Genomic DNA, 15772 nt, shown 5'->3' with positions numbered 1-15772 from the left:
ATGTTGGCATTACACACACATCTCATATAAGGAATCAATGAATGGTATAATTTAAAGTATAATTTGCATACATGGGGTGATGGAGGGAAGTGATACAAAGGGTGTGGTGAGGATCATTACTATTCGCGCCATTTGCTGTTCAGATGGCTGCAGGAGTTCAGCATCTTTTTCCATCTTCCATCCGTCCTTCATTCTCTATTCCTGGCGTCTTTCACTTTGCATTTTTCTCCCATTTCAGTTTAGCTTGTATTGCTGAGCACAAGCATTTCCTGAATATCTCTACACTGCTAAAGTGGGTATAGCCATAGAAAAAAAAATCATAAATGCTTGCTGGCTTTTATTCATATTTTACATGCATCGAGTCATTTATCGGTGCATCCAGATTATGAGATATATATTCTTGAAATTCAACATTTGTGCAAATAGGCATTGCAACTGAGAGACGTGATTGTCATGCAAATGTATTCCATGTAATGTACTTAAGTTTCACATTTAAATTAAAACCACAGTCATTATAGCTTTGGCCAGAATACAAAATACAATTAGGGAGACTATAACTAATCTTTCCTCCGTGTTTGCATTCAGTAAGATAATCCTTGCTTTCCCCTCGCAAACAGCAAGCTGTGAATTTCTTTTTACAAACAAGAGACGCTTTCTTTCCGCTGGATTTCCCTGGAAATCCGAGCCTCTTTCCACAAGTGTTAACGTCTCCTCTGTGCCCTCTCGCTCTCGTAGCCCAGAGCTGTGGCTCTCTAACAAGCCGCCTTCGATGAGACCATATTTGTTCTTGGCGGAGGAAACAATTTATGAGGAGAGCATGTTAATGAAATTATTTTAATCACTGCAAACGTGTGCATGCAAAGATGGAACATAATTGGAGTTTCTTCCTGCGTTTATTTGCCCGACGTGGCCGTATGCCTCTCCAGCGCTAATTAAATCAATATTGTAACTTGTTATTATTCATTCAATGCCAACACCGATTTAGTCTTTCAGCTCACTATTTAATGATGAAATTCCTAACAAGAACAGGAGCACCTATTTAATTGCTTGGCAGCTACAAATTGCAGTTTGTTAGCCTTGAAGGCAAAAACAATGGGCCGGTTAGTGAAAATTGCTGATTTGTTTTCAAATTAGGATTTGTATTCAATTACATTAAATGCAACTGATTCAGATGAAAGTTATCAAACAAATCACACATTCAGTGTGTTGATTTGTTGTCTTCAAGCGATGGACACCAAAATGGACCTTTTATATAAAGTTGTCTTTATGCAAATTTGTGTTTACAGGAGAAATTGTCAAATGGAAATATTCATTCATTCATTCATTTTCTACCGCTTATCTTCACGAGGGTCGCGGGGGTATGCTGGAGCCTATCCCAGCTGTCTTCGGGCGAGAATCGGGGTACACCCTGGACTGGTCATTCATTCCTATGGACAATGTGGAGTCGCCAATTGAATGTGGGAGGAAACTGGAGTTCCCGGAGAAAACCCACGCATGAACGGGGAGAACATGCAAACTCCATACAGAGATGGCCAAGGGTGGAATTGAACTCCGGTCTCCTAGCTGTGTGACTGCGTGCTAACCACTTGGCCTGCCGTAAGCCCCTCAAATGGAAATATATACCCCAAAAGTTAACATTGTTGTTTAAGTACAGACAACATTGAAATTTCCTTGCATAGACAATCATGTAATGTTGCAAATGTCCAATTCAGATTCTTGTAAATTCCCTTGGATTCATATTATTTCCCAAACATTACCTTAAAACTTTTAAAAATTGACTTTTGGAAGCCTGGTGTGAATAAGATGTAAGGTTTTGTTTTTGTCCCCCATTGTTACATATGTTACTTTAAGCCAAACCATATTACTGAATTTGGAAACTGCCGTTAAGAGAATATTTAATTGGCACATTATTAATTAATAAGACTTGACAACACATGTTGGAATGAACCGCAGCTTACCCGTGCCAGCAACGCTACTACCGCCATGCTTGGCACAGTTGCGTATCTTGCTACTACTTAGATTGTTTATTATTTTTTACTATAACTGGTTCTGGCTCTTTGCTGCTGTGCAATGTAAATGTCCCCACTGAGGGATATCTAATCTAATATAATCTAATCTACTCACGTGTGTGAGAATAATGGCTCTGTTAGCTCATTTTCAGTTTATAGCCACTGGACATAACACATGAAGTATGTGTCTAATGGACGCTGTGTAGCTATTTTGATTGACATACCTCAGGTGATATACACGGCTCTTGAGGAATTATGTGGAATTATCTTTATTGCCATATTGAATTATTGAAGGGCCGCATGGTGGCCGGGGTGCTTAGCGTGTAGGCCACACAGTCAGGAGATCGGGAAGACCTTGGGCATCTCTGTGTGGAATTTGCATGTTCTCTCCGTGCATGCGTGGGTTTTCCCCGGGTACTCCAGTTTCCTCCCACATTCCAAAAACATGCATTTAAAAGTAGCTCACAGGCTGAAAAAGTGTGAGAACCCCTGGTACTGCATTCATCCAGTATACGCATAAACATCAGGAAGTAATATGTATAAAGTGATTCTGTTTATTAGTGCTCACTCTCACATTAGGTCACCAACCTCCTCAACCATGTCCATGACCTGACCTATTATTGTCCAGGGGCTTCTCTGGACCCCTCAGAAATCTCTTCACACCCACTTTATTGTGGCCGCAATGTTTTGTTCAGCCTAATGATCTCTTGGGTTAGCTCACTCACATGAAATCACTCCAATTTAGGCTTGCACCAGCAGAAGCAGAGACTGATCCAACCCTGGAGAGGGGTTTTAGTCTCACTCCGCTTCATCTGGAGCATTTTGTTGCGGCTTTACCGAGGTTGCATCAAATCATTTTGCATTCATAATGAAGACTGTCTAGGGTGTGGGGGAGAGAGGAGGAAACAGAAAGGGAAGACTTAAGAGGGAGGACTGAAGGAAGAATGGAGAGCATCTCCCACTTTAATCCCCGCAACTAGCGAGCCAAAGAGTACAGATATAAACAAGAAAGAGTGAGACCATGATAATAGGAGAAGAAAAAAATGGAAGCGATTAGACAGGATGGGTTGACTCTGGTAAATGAGTGTTTCAAGAACCGAGCTGTTTACCTCCCTCCAAAAAAATAAAAACCCTAGTGTGTGTTTATCACAATTGCTTGCTTTTAAAGACCTATATTTTTTTTTCTACGATGTAGTGCACCCTGTACGCTATAGGCTCTGTTTATGACAGCATAAAACATTCATATTCATTTGCAGGCAAGCTGTAAATATAACAATGTTTGCAAAAACACTGCAATGTCTATGTACGTGTGCTTTCACGTTTGCAAATGAATACTAATGACATGTACAGTTGCAGTAAGTTCATGAATAAATCCACTTGAGCATTGTGTACACTGTGTACACAGGAGCACCTGGAATGTGAGTTTGTACAGTGAATTCTTTCTACTTTAATGGGTTGATATTTGTTTGTGTATGTGTATAGACAGTGCTGGATATATTTTGAACTTAGACACCGCCTCTCCTTTTTGTGCATGAGGAAAAACAGTATTCCTATGCAAAGTATCTTACAGGGTAATAACTATAAAAGCAATCTTCACTCGCTAAATGTACTGCAAAAAAGGTCAGTGAGGATAATTCATAATGCCGCCTACAGAAAACATACTAACTCTTTATTTCTAAATACTTAAACTTGCTGATATAGTTAATCTTCACACAGCTAAAATAATGCACAAGGCTAAAAACAACCAATTACCTAAAAATGTCATCCAATACTTCTCTACAAGAGAGGAATATGATCTTAGGGAAGAACTAAATTTGAAACAATTATATGCTAGGACTACATTAAAAAGTCATAGCATTTCAGTATGTGGAATCAAACTATGGAATGGATTGAGTAAGACCCTCAAACAATGCACAACGATGAGCCAATTCAAGAAACAATACAAGCAGTTGATGTTTGCTAAATACAAGGATGAAGAGTCTTGAACCAGTCATGATGTGCTATACATATCACTATATTGACACTTACTATGGTACCCATTATGTCATTGTATGTCATATCACATTGTACTTTGGTACGGGACAAAAAATTACAAAATTAAAAAAAAAACTGTACTACGGAAAGCAGGAAGTGAACAAATGTAACAGTTACTGATTGTAAAAGTACCAGATGGAGGGGAAGGATTTAATAAGCTTTGCTTCTTCCTATTCCTTTTGCACATGTGGAACTGTGAACTGATTATGGGATGCACTTAATTGTAATCTGATGCATGTTCAAATGAAATAAAACCATTACCATTACAAGAGTGAATGTTTACATAGCAAACGTATATCGTTACACATTCTGACTGCCATTCATTCATTAAACATTTCCTACCATGTTCTTTACAGGATGTGTGGATGCAAAACTAATTAACTGGTCGTGTCTTTTGCCCATGTTGTGTCATGTTTACTTCATCTCTTCTAAAGACAATACTACACTGATCCCCATCCTGTACACGGAGTCCAGCTGATGAGAGTAGCAAAGCTGCAACATTATTTGGAGCGCATTAAGGATGCTTTGGAAACATTCAAACAGGTGTGTATGAGAACTGTATGTACATTTGTGCAAATATGGATTACATTTTGTTTACGTTTTAGTTTGTATTTGCTTTGCTGATCACACGTCTCATTGCGTGTTGACTCTCGTTGTGTAGTTTTTTTTTTTCCCAGATGGCAAATCTGGGTTGGGTGGATATGTTTGAGGGTGGCAAGTTTGTTTTGTTGCCACCACTTTCAAACTAATTTGGCATACTGGCTCATGCGTGTTGAAGGGCTCTGAGCTCATTTCCAAGCTGTGGAATTTGGCTTTGCAATCAATTATTTCCCTCTTAATTTATACTTTAAATAAAAACGAATTTCAGTGCCTTACATTGCTCCTTAAGCGGTCCACTCTTTTGCTATGGGCATGCAGCATGCTAGCTAGACAAAGTGACAATATGACTGACCAATGAAGTCCATTTTGAAAACAATATATAACAATATATGGAAGCCGGGAAAATTATCCAGTTCATATTCATTTGTGAATTATTTTATTGTCATGAGACGTTTGTTTTTTTTTAACTAGAAATCTCATGTTTTGATCTGAAGATGTTGACACCCCTACTGTTATACTATAATTTGTGTAACAAGTATCGGAAAACTAGAAAAGCAGGTAACAATGTGTATTTGTTGGCAGTACATTTTGCTATGTTTGCTTTTAACATGTCAATCATATTAAAGCTTGTCTATTTGTCCACCAGGCCTTTGCAATCCTACAGATCACCCACGGTATTGATCACCCTTTGGTGGCTGACTTGTTGGTCAAGATGGAAGAATGTCGCTTTGAGATGGATCGGTAACGTTGATGCGACAACAGAGACAATAAAATTCCAACATAACGTGAAAAGTGGTGATTTAAAGCAGGGTTTTCCAAATGGTGGGAACGTGGGATCCACATTTTCAAAGGACCCACTTTTATTTCACTCAAATTAAGCAAATGCAAGTGTTTTAAATAAATTCACTATTTCATCTTATTAGACATAACTGCATACATACAAATATTAAAAGATATTTCACTTATGAATGTGCAAAGAGTACTGTATGTATATGTATATGGAAGTGGTAGATGACTTCAATATTGCTCTTTTACTTTAAAAAAAAAACAATCTAGATAGAACTCAGTTGTATGTATAAAATGACTTAGTGATAAAATGAAGAATTACTTTTAATGTACCATCATTTTTTTTACCCACACAGAATGGATCTGCAACCCACTTGTGGGTCCCGAATTGAGAATCACGGATTTAAAGCACCTATTTTGGTGTGATATCATACGGACAATACACTTCCTTCTGTGTGTGTGTGTTTTAAGGATCATGTCTGCTTTAGATACCATTGCGGTGAATGTATCCAGTGTGTGTGTGTGTGTTTGTTTGTGTTGCAAATCTTCCATCTCTCACACACACACACTTCCCATGTTAATCCCTGTTTTTGTGGCTTCTTCTGTCAGTGTGTGTTAAGCCTGTAGATTGTCTGTGATGGAGTGCGGTAATACTTCTGTCACACACACACACACACACACACACACTTGGACACCTCTTTGTAAGAAAGGGATGACAACATTTCCTCTGGGAGGGAAAATTGTGTGTTTATAGGTTATGTGAGGATTACGCTGACATCATGTTTGTTTTAACATTACAAATAAAAGGTTTTGCTTGTCTGGCACTTCCTCACTACACATGTTCTCTACATGTAAAGAAAAAAAATCAGATGTGAATACATGTTACTTCAACATGGTTATTTGTCTTGTGTACCAGTGTTCCCCAACCTTTTATGTCTTGTGTACCCACATAATGTTTTTGTGATACGACAGTACCCCCTCATTGTTGATAATGCAAAGGGGATTGGATTGCAACTGTTATGATTTTGGCACAGCTCTGCCACAGGTTATTATCTCCCTGGGAAAGCCAGTTGTAGCACACACATTACATTTAATTGTCTGGCATAATTTGAAAAGATTTAATTTTGAAAAAAATTAAAAAGAACATTATACCTGGTTTGGGTATCACTGTTGTATAGTACCGTAAATGCTGTATTTATAACCGGCACCTTTACCCAGTGGCAGAGCTACGGGGTGGCCACGCCACCTTTGGTCAATCTCCAGCCACCCCAGTGGCCACCACCACGGCTGTGGAGCAATTTTGACAAACGCAGCTCTGTGGTGCAGAACATGAGTTCAGTCTAACCACCGTTTCTGCTTGGATGCATTACACTGCAGCACACAACAGAAGAGAACTGCCTATTTAGTGGTGGAACTGTCAATAAAACCTAATTTTGCATGAACTGCAAGCGGGAGGTAAGTTTTCCATGATTACTTTGGTCAATTCTGAAGTTTTCTCACGATGTTGACTTTGACTTAAATTCTGAAGCATGATTCAAAACGTAAATCTGTTAATATTGGAAGCTCTTTGTTGCAGCACAAGTGGGCATATAAACCAAGGAGTCTATAGTTGAAACAGGAGCGGCGATCGGCATATACTAAATGCCCTGCGTGGGTTTGCCCCCCATGATGATCCAATAGACGGTCCAAAAGCATTGGCTAAGCAACAGGGTGGCCATCCCCTTGTCACTTTCCGGCCACCCAATTCAGGTATCAACTTATTGCCATGTTGTATGTTTCGCATTCAGTGTGTTATACTTTTCCACTTTTTTAACATTATTATAAAATGTACAGAACTTTCAGTATTTTTATAAAATGCATGACAAACTGTTTATGATTGTGGTTGTAGTTTTCAGTGTATCCAGTATATGTAGTTGTGGTATATTCCTGCTCAAGCTGTATTATACATACAATAACTAACAGTTTTTGAATGTATGAAATGCATAGTGAAACTGAAAGCAAAGCTGGAATAGATACATCACAGTACAACTGCCTCTCACGCCATGCCTCTTTTCAGTGTTTTTTCCTCTTTCTATTTAGTATGGCAGTCTTTCTCCCATCACCTCATACAGACCATTAACTATGATTTACTGCCATCGCTCTCGTTTTCTCTCGCCGCCTGTCACCTTCTGTCTCTCACTTGCCAGAATACTTCAAATTAGATTCAAGACCTCTCTTTTTTTCCCCCATCATTTTCGATAGAATTCCAGGCTCCATCAAAAAATGGGCACAGAATGATTTAAACCCGTTATACCATCAGAAAGGATGTCGTTTGTACAAGAGAGAGGCACCTCAGCACCATGGCTCGAGTGGTACGGTGGCAAGATCACAGGTTTGAGTCCCTGTTCTTCCGTGCATTGCGTCATTGTGTGCGTTATTATGCAAACATGACTTTGTCATAATGTTCAAACAGCAGTGTTGTGCAGTCGGGTGAGGCAGAGCTTTGCCAGTCATGATGAGAAATGTACAAATGAGTACTGATAACAAAAGTAATATTTGTCCTAAGAACTCTATGTATATAATGGATTTTTTGTATCCAATCGTTTTTAACATTTTCAAGTGACGCTGGGGCGGCACTTCGGTCGAGTGGTTGGCGCGCACAGCTAGGATACCAGGGTTCAATTCCACCCCCGGCCATCTCTGTGCGGAGTTTGCATGTTCTCCCCGTGCATGTGTGGGTTTTCTCCGGGTACTCCGGTTTCCTCCCACATTCCAAAAACATGCTAGGTTAATTGGCGACTCCAAATTGTCCATAGGTATGAATGTGAGTGTGAATGGTTGTTTGTCTATATGTGCCCTGTGATTGGCTGGCCACCAGTCCAGGGACCCCGCCTCTCGCCCAAAGACAGCTGGGATAGGCTCCAACATTTTGACAACACATATACAATATGCTGTTGTGGGACCTTTTGTGACTTAACCTGACTGCAACAATGGTATTGTGAGTACTGTTTGTAAAGAAAGCACATGTCAAATAAGTTGAATACATTCCTTTATTTACACCGCACCCCCCCCCCCCCCCCCACGCTCCTCCAGCAACACGCTGTGTCAAAGACGTTCCAGCCTTGAATCATGCACAGAGAATATCACACATCACATACTTGTTTTTCCACACTGAGCGAGCGCAGATCTCCACTCATTCTTTCCGCAGAACAGATTGGCACTTACAACTGACAAACTTTAAAAAAAACAAACAAACAAAAAAAAAATGGACTACTAGAAATGATCACAAGTCAATTACTTTTTTTGTGTCATTTGGGAAAATGTGGTCATTATTCAGGGATGACCTTGCATTTCTCTACCCACACTTAAGATGCTGTGTGTCAGCTTTACATACAACACATAAATACCTTGTGATGAATCACTTTTTATATAAAGCATCATTCCTGAAAGTTGACATCAGAGAGTTGAAAAGGTATTGCCGACTCGTGAAATAAATCTCACACATAGCATCTTCACACTGGAAATGTGCATGCTCCACTAACCCACCTGGCTAATAATCAATAATGTTAAATACTGTATAAAAAAAGCAACATTAGTCACTAAGTAAACCAAAGGGAGTAAAATACTTTATATAAATGATATGTGTTCAGTATATATTGTACAGTTGAGCCCCAAAATATTTATTCCCTTTGCCAAATTTTGGGTAAAAGTGAATATTTATTTGACTCTTTTGGTTGGAAATGACACGAGAGACTGACAAGTTGATGAAACACGTCTGTGAATATTCTCATCCATTTAGGCCAGGGGTGGGCAAATAATTTGGCTTGTGGGCCGCATTCAGTTAAAATTCCGGGGGTCCAGAACATATATTTAACACACACACACACTTGTTTATGCTTATAATTTTCCTTGAATTATTTGTCTAATTTTATCTGTAAAAGTGTTATACTATCAGCTGTATAAGGAGCACTTTAAACATCAGACCACCTCAAACTATTTCATTTTACTGTTTTGTTGTTTTTGGGTTTTTTTATGAAATAAGACATCCGACGAGCAAGTCATGTTGCCATTTTGTATGTTAATAATTGAAATACTTAAAAAGCAACTGGCGGGCCGGATTCAAACACTTGGTGGGCCACATGTGGCCCCCGGGCCGTAGTTTGCCCACCCCTGATCTAGTCCATTGCATTGGTCTCATTCGTACCTATCATCTTGGAGCATGGACTTGTGACTCTGATGAGAGGCCCAACTCTTTCTAAGACATATTCACAAACATATTCACCATTTTCATTGTTTTCTACATATTGAAAAATGTTGGATTTTTTTTCACACAAAAAAAATGTCAGTAAACACCACCTTTTGCACCTTTCTGAAGGATAACTTCATGCATAATATGCATAAAGGGATTCTCAAGACACAAAAGTAGGTTGCAGAATTATGCAGAACGGAAAAAAATGATAAACAGCTCGCGTGTGAGTGGTTTACTTTATTTTTAAATAAAACTATTTGAAAAGGCATCTTCCTCTTTGGTATCTGGTGACTAATATAATATGTCATTTTGTCGTCTTTTCTTCATTCCCTATTTCGTATGTATTTATGTGCATCCTCATTTCCTTAATAATGTACCGTGAAATGCACTTTGCACGTGTAATTATGTGTCATTTTTGCTTAAAAATATGACATGGGACAAAATGTCAGCCCCAGGTTAAGAACCCCTTATTTTACAACATTCTAATTAACTTTATATTGAAATGCATGTATTGAGAGGAGGAATAAAGAGTCATTTTCCTCATTCTGGTGTCATTTCCAGTTAAAGGCTAAAATAAGACTATAATACACCAGCTAAAAAAATGGCCAGGGTATGAATAATGTTGGTCTTAACTGTACTTAGTATATGCAATGGGCTCTGCAACATATATATACATATTCATTTCAATGCATAGTAACTTTTTAAATGATATTTAAATAAATACACCTGTCCTGCTGAGCTGAAATAAATAGACTCTTATCCACTGAGAGATAAAATAGGAAACATTGAGCTGTTGCACCTTCTCTTTATAAACACACATGACAGAGCCAGGTTATCAAACATACGTGTAGTTTTGACGCAAGATGACTTTGCCATGCCATAAATGACTTTCACTTAGCCAGCCGGCCATGAAAAGGTCCAAACCATACTTGACCTCCAATCTGGAATACATTAAACACCTAAAGGAACAACTATGATGATGGCCATGTAGAAGAAGCAATTTAAAGGTTATTTCTCCTGTTTTTAAACTTTCACTCATTCAAATATTTACATTTGTACAAACATTTAGAGCATAAACATCTCAAGCACCAAGAAGGATAATATAAAATGGTCTTAAAAAGACATGGAACACCACAGAAATCACTGCTTCTTAATTTAGCTGTTATTTTTTCTTTTGTTTACGTATATATTAATATATATGTCTTTTTTTTTCCTAAACACAATATCTCCATTTGTGGTTTGCATAATTTGACCTTCTGCAAACTATTGCCTTTTGCCGAAATTTCCAGACTCATTTTGCAACTTTGTCCCGGTAATACAAGCAAAGTAAGTAAACCAAAAGGAGTAAAATACTTTATATAAATGATATGTGTTCAGTATATATTGTACAGTTGAGACCCAAAATATTTATTCCCTTTGCCAAATTTTGGGTTAAAGTGAATATTTATTTGACTCTTTTGGTTGGAAATGACCAATGTCTTAAAAAGACATGGAACACCACAGAAATCACTGCTTCTTAATTTAGCTGTTATTTTTCTTTTGTTTACGTATATATTAATATATATGTCTTTTTTTCTAAACACAATATCTCAATTTGTGGTTTGCATAATTTGACCTTCTGCAAACTATTGCCTTTTGCCGAAATTTCCAGACTCAATTTGCAACTTTGTCCCGCTAATACAAGCAATATATACGTAAGCAATCATTGTTAAGAAATCTTTAAATAACTGACGTCTACTTTCATGTATCATTTTTAGAGCCTTCTAAGGCATACTCCATTGTGAAAATGTACGGAATAAAAGGCGACTTCATTTGCTGATGTTTTGCAGAGCCACAACCTCACATCGGTGGGGGGGTGTAATGTCAGCAACTTTGCCAAGAAACAGCTCATCTCCACGGAATGTGGCCCAAGAAGAGGTAATAACACAGCTATAATCCTGACAAACACGGTTTCATCTGCTTTCAACTCAGACAGGAAGGAAACCCTAATATAAAATACACACAAATCAAATCATGCCCTTTCTTTTCAAATCGAGCACAACAACACAGATACAAATACTGTACCAGACAAGCATCCATCCACGGATGTATTAACACTGCAAAGATTGTAAACATGGTAAAAGACATCACGTTTGTTTGAGGGGCTTGGTATAAGGATGTATAAGGTATATATACGTACAGTACACTATATCTATATATACTGTATAGTGTATATATAAGTGAGCCCTGCAGGATTTTGGTCCAAATGTGCTGTTTTTAGACTTAAAAAAAACAACATCAACACTGCAATAAACAAGATTAAGGCTGTGCTCACACTTGTCACATTCACTTTGGTCCCAGACCGACTCAAACGTGAACGCTGCACAGACCAATGGTAAAATGACAAATGCATCAAAAGCGCTGTCTCTCTGTTGCTTCTAAAAATCTATTTTAGAAGCTTTGCATGACAGCTCACCTGGTACAAAAATAGCAGAAGTGCGCTTTTGGTTGTATTGACTCCAATGTATTACAGCCCCGAGAAGAAAGTCTAAAAAGACACATTGTCTTTTATACAGGGGGGGGCAAGAGATTTATATGTGCGAAACAGCAGATGGCGCCATAAGACTTTTCCAAGCTTTTCTTCCTGTCACTCACACCAGTGACCTGGAGAGATGCAGTCGTGACAAAAAAGACACGCTGGAAAAAAAGTGTTTCAAAGTTTGTTAGTAACAGAAGAGGATGCTAACTGTTTAGCAGCTAAGATACTTGACGTGGGTGTCCAAAGTGCAGCCTGGGGGCCATTTGTGGCCTGTGGTTGTTTTTTTAATTGGCTAGAAATGAAATGAAGCACAAAAAATAGAGCAAAAAGGCACAATATAAAAAGACAAAGATTGAATGTTGATACTAATAATAACACAGCTTTGTCTTTGACTAAATGGAATAAATACAGTATTACAGTACATTAGTGTGTAAAAGGTATGGACACCCTAAAGTCCTTTTTTAAATTACCTGTTATTTAAATTTGTCTTTTTGAAGATTTAAAAACAAAATAAAAACCAATACATGCGCACCATGTATTTTAGTGTTTTTTAAATTACAGTATTATTTTGTTATGGACCAGCAGTGTATTGACCGACAAGCATGAACACAGCCTAACTTGTACATGTACCTGTTCAAACACTGTGCTGTAGTTTCTCCATAGTAAAACTTCAAAAACAGATTTTTGGTCCCTTTCTAAGTTTTGTAAAAAATAATAAAAAAAAAATGTTCACACTCTGGAAAATTCAAACTGTTGGCCTTTTTTTTTTAGCCTCACGGCCGATGTCCTGCACTTATACTGTATAAGTACGTTTTACCATTCAGTATATGGAAACAGTAATACATGACATTAAGAAATGGCAATGAATTCAAAGACACTACTGTAATCTTTTGGCTATTTCACTATGCTAGCACCATACTATACAGTATGTAGATAACGGTATTGTTGAAATGTTAACAAGGCACTTTTTTTTTTATCATCGCGTGTATTTGTCTTTTTAATAACTGCACAATATCAGACTCTTATTTTGTCCATTTTAAAAAGTGCTCAGTCACACTTAAAAAAGATGGCAGTATGGTGGTACATACATTCCTCATGTAAAGTTGGTTATTTGAAGGCTTCCTCTGCTTTACAGCCCAGTTAGATATGTCGAATAGTCATACTTCCCTTCCTCCATGGGTGTGTCCTGCTTCCTTACAAGGTGAATTCATCATTCAAAGTCATCCCCACCTGGCAGTTCCTCCATCCATCCGTCCATCCATCCATCTACCGATGTCTGGATGACACATCAAAGCACGTGATCATCATGAGATGAGCTTTGCAGAAGTTCACTCTGGTCTCCAGTTTGTCCGTTACTGTTTCCAGAGCTTCCAGATACTCCAGAGAGTCCACATCGTAGACCTGCTGCAGCTCAACTGGACCACCAGAGAAGAAAGGAAGAGCACGTACGTAAGAATTGAAAGAATGAACCCTTTCTACATGATGATGTGACGTGCAGAGGAGTGCAGCTCAAAATGTCACAGAGGTGTTTAATTATCTCGACATCTGATGAGTGTCAGATCAGTCACATGTTTTTTTTCCCTTTGTGATCAAAGCAACCAGTGAGCCTCCATGAATGTTTGATCACATGACTGTGCGGCATTGATTTACAATGACTCCAGTCAGTGCTTATGTTTTTTTCTCTAGCACTTTGTCTTCGTAATGAGACTTTAACCCTTCTGTAATGTCTCTCTTTATGGGACCGTGCTGACAATGTTCTCTGGGAGTCACATCACGTCCTACAGTCTCGTCTGTCCTTATTCATTGGAGGAAAAGTGGCGCATCAAGCACATCCTCATTTTGACCCCTGTCGTTGTTGCCCCCAGAGTGAACCCTCCAACTAAGTCACACAGACATGTTCCTGCTATGACTAAATATTTGCCACAATCTGACCCACAAGTGTATGAAAAATTAAGACAATTTTCTTTATAATCTATATTATTTCTACTTGAACAAAGGAGTGCGAAGAATTGAGTAGACTCCAGACTCAGCTGAAAGGATTAAGATTAATTGGTTCCATAGGTATGAATGTGAGTGTGAATGGTTGTTTGTCTATATGTGCCCTGTGATTGGCTGGCGACCAGTCCAGGGTGTACCCCGCCTCTCGCCCAAAGACAGCTGGGATAGGCTCCAGCACCCCCGCGACCCTTGTGAGGATAAGCGGTGGAAAATGAATGAATGAATGAATGAATGAATAGTTCCAGACTACTGTGATAAGTGAATTAGGATTCCTTATTTATACATTTAATATTTTCATAGTTAGAGCATACATAACCAGTTTATGACCTTTTAAATATGTTAAACATTATTAGAGCATTCTTACCATGGAATAACATCCCTATAGTCACATTTACACTCATATTACCCAATATAGCAGACATGATAAGGGTAAATAAGGCATTTAAGACATAAATAAGACTTGTGAGTTGCTATAAATGTGTTCCCTAGGGGAGAAGAGTGAGTGGCGGACAGGATGTGACATAGGCGGTTAAGAGCTGAGTTCTCGTTTTGTAGTCTGTTATAGTCGCAAAAGTAGCCCATTTTTTTATTAGGGCTTTTTATGAAGAATTATGCCTATGGTTGTCAATGTAACCTTGTAACTGCATACTGTATGTGGATGTGGATACTGTACTCCATTGTTGTGTAAACAAACAGTAAAAACAACACAGTTTTCATCCAGTTTAAGTTAAAAGCTAGAGTTTACACCTACATTCTGTAGTCCATGTGTGCGGCTCCAGCATCAGGTACTGTTTGGTTTGTTCCAGCTCTTTCTTCAACCACTGGTACTTTGCTCGGACTTCGCTGATACGCTGCTGACGGTTCTCCAACAGGCGGAGTTTACCGACGTACACCATCTCCTAATACACACAGACATACAAAGTGAGTAGACATTAATCCACCAACGATTGGACAAAGAGTAGAATAAATGACATACACATTCACAGATTGCCTCCAATTATTTTTTACTTTGGTGTTATTGTCCTCACCTTAGCCCCGCCTTTGTCCCTCCTCTTCTGCAGGCGTTCAACATCGTCAATCTCGTACACCTTGATCTCAAAGGTCTCCGTTGTGGCCGCTGTACCTCGGAGGTTTGTGGAAGCAGGTGGCCCCAGAGGGCCATCTACCCAGCATGCACCTGGGCTCGAGGAGGAGGAAGACGAGGACGTCATGGCCTGTTTGGTGGTGCGATGAGGAGACGTGGAGGAAGAGGATGAGGAGTCCAAGGTCAGTGCCGGGATAAGCCGACGACGCTGAAGACCTGAAAGTATCATAATTGTGAAACATATAGCATGAACATGGCTCTAGTTTGTCATGGGATGGGAACATACTTATTTAACTTAGCGCTTTTGTATTTTATCCCCTTTAGAACTATTTTATGCAGAGAAATTCGAGGCTAGATTCCAGCAACACAGGAGTTATTTTAATCATCTTTCTATTCTCGGCGCGGCACTGAAAGGTCAAGCAGTCATTTGTATTTCATTATGTCGTAAGAAGCAGCCACACAGCGACAATTACACTCTGCAGGTGGAAACGGTACATGTAGAAAGGAAGCAGGGA

At 38.8% G+C, this 15772-nt stretch overlaps 2 protein-coding genes and 1 long non-coding RNA gene across 11 annotated transcripts in view; 2 read left to right on the top strand and 1 right to left on the bottom strand.

The window, feature by feature from the left end:
* Nucleotides 1-6544, top strand: part of smyd3 (SET and MYND domain containing 3) — a 51790-nt gene extending 45246 nt beyond the window's left edge. The window contains exons 11-12 of the mRNA XM_058089207.1: nt 4478-4586; nt 5290-6544. Coding sequence (XP_057945190.1) covers nt 4478-4586; nt 5290-5388 — 208 coding nt within the window. The 3' untranslated portion in view covers nt 5389-6544. The remainder of the gene's footprint in view (nt 1-4477; nt 4587-5289) is intronic.
* Nucleotides 6545-8503: 1959 nt separating this feature from the next.
* Nucleotides 8504-15772, bottom strand: part of kif26ba (kinesin family member 26Ba) — a 68153-nt gene continuing 60884 nt past the window's right edge. Inside the window, exons 26-28 of the mRNA XM_058089312.1 lie at nt 15202-15473; nt 14925-15072; nt 8504-13590 (exon numbers count right to left, since the gene is read on the bottom strand). Of these exons, the coding sequence (XP_057945295.1) occupies nt 13442-13590; nt 14925-15072; nt 15202-15473 (569 nt within the window). The 3' untranslated portion in view covers nt 8504-13441. The remainder of the gene's footprint in view (nt 13591-14924; nt 15073-15201; nt 15474-15772) is intronic.
* Nucleotides 11326-15772, top strand: part of LOC131139585 (uncharacterized) — a 63241-nt gene continuing 58794 nt past the window's right edge. For 8 of the 9 annotated variants that reach the window (XR_009132267.1, XR_009132271.1, XR_009132272.1 and 5 more), the window contains exons 1-4: nt 11326-11574; nt 13311-13620; nt 14980-15094; nt 15235-15439. This is a non-coding gene — a long non-coding RNA (uncharacterized LOC131139585). The remainder of the gene's footprint in view (nt 11575-13310; nt 13621-14979; nt 15095-15234; nt 15440-15772) is intronic. The other variant, XR_009132268.1, reaches the window with a different exon arrangement.

This window comes from Doryrhamphus excisus, chromosome 12 (genome assembly GCF_030265055.1).
Source record: "Doryrhamphus excisus isolate RoL2022-K1 chromosome 12, RoL_Dexc_1.0, whole genome shotgun sequence".
Classification (NCBI taxonomy): domain Eukaryota; kingdom Metazoa; phylum Chordata; class Actinopteri; order Syngnathiformes; family Syngnathidae; genus Doryrhamphus; species Doryrhamphus excisus.
Note: the sequence above shows the minus strand (reverse complement) of the source record. Positions and strands in the feature narration are given on the sequence as shown.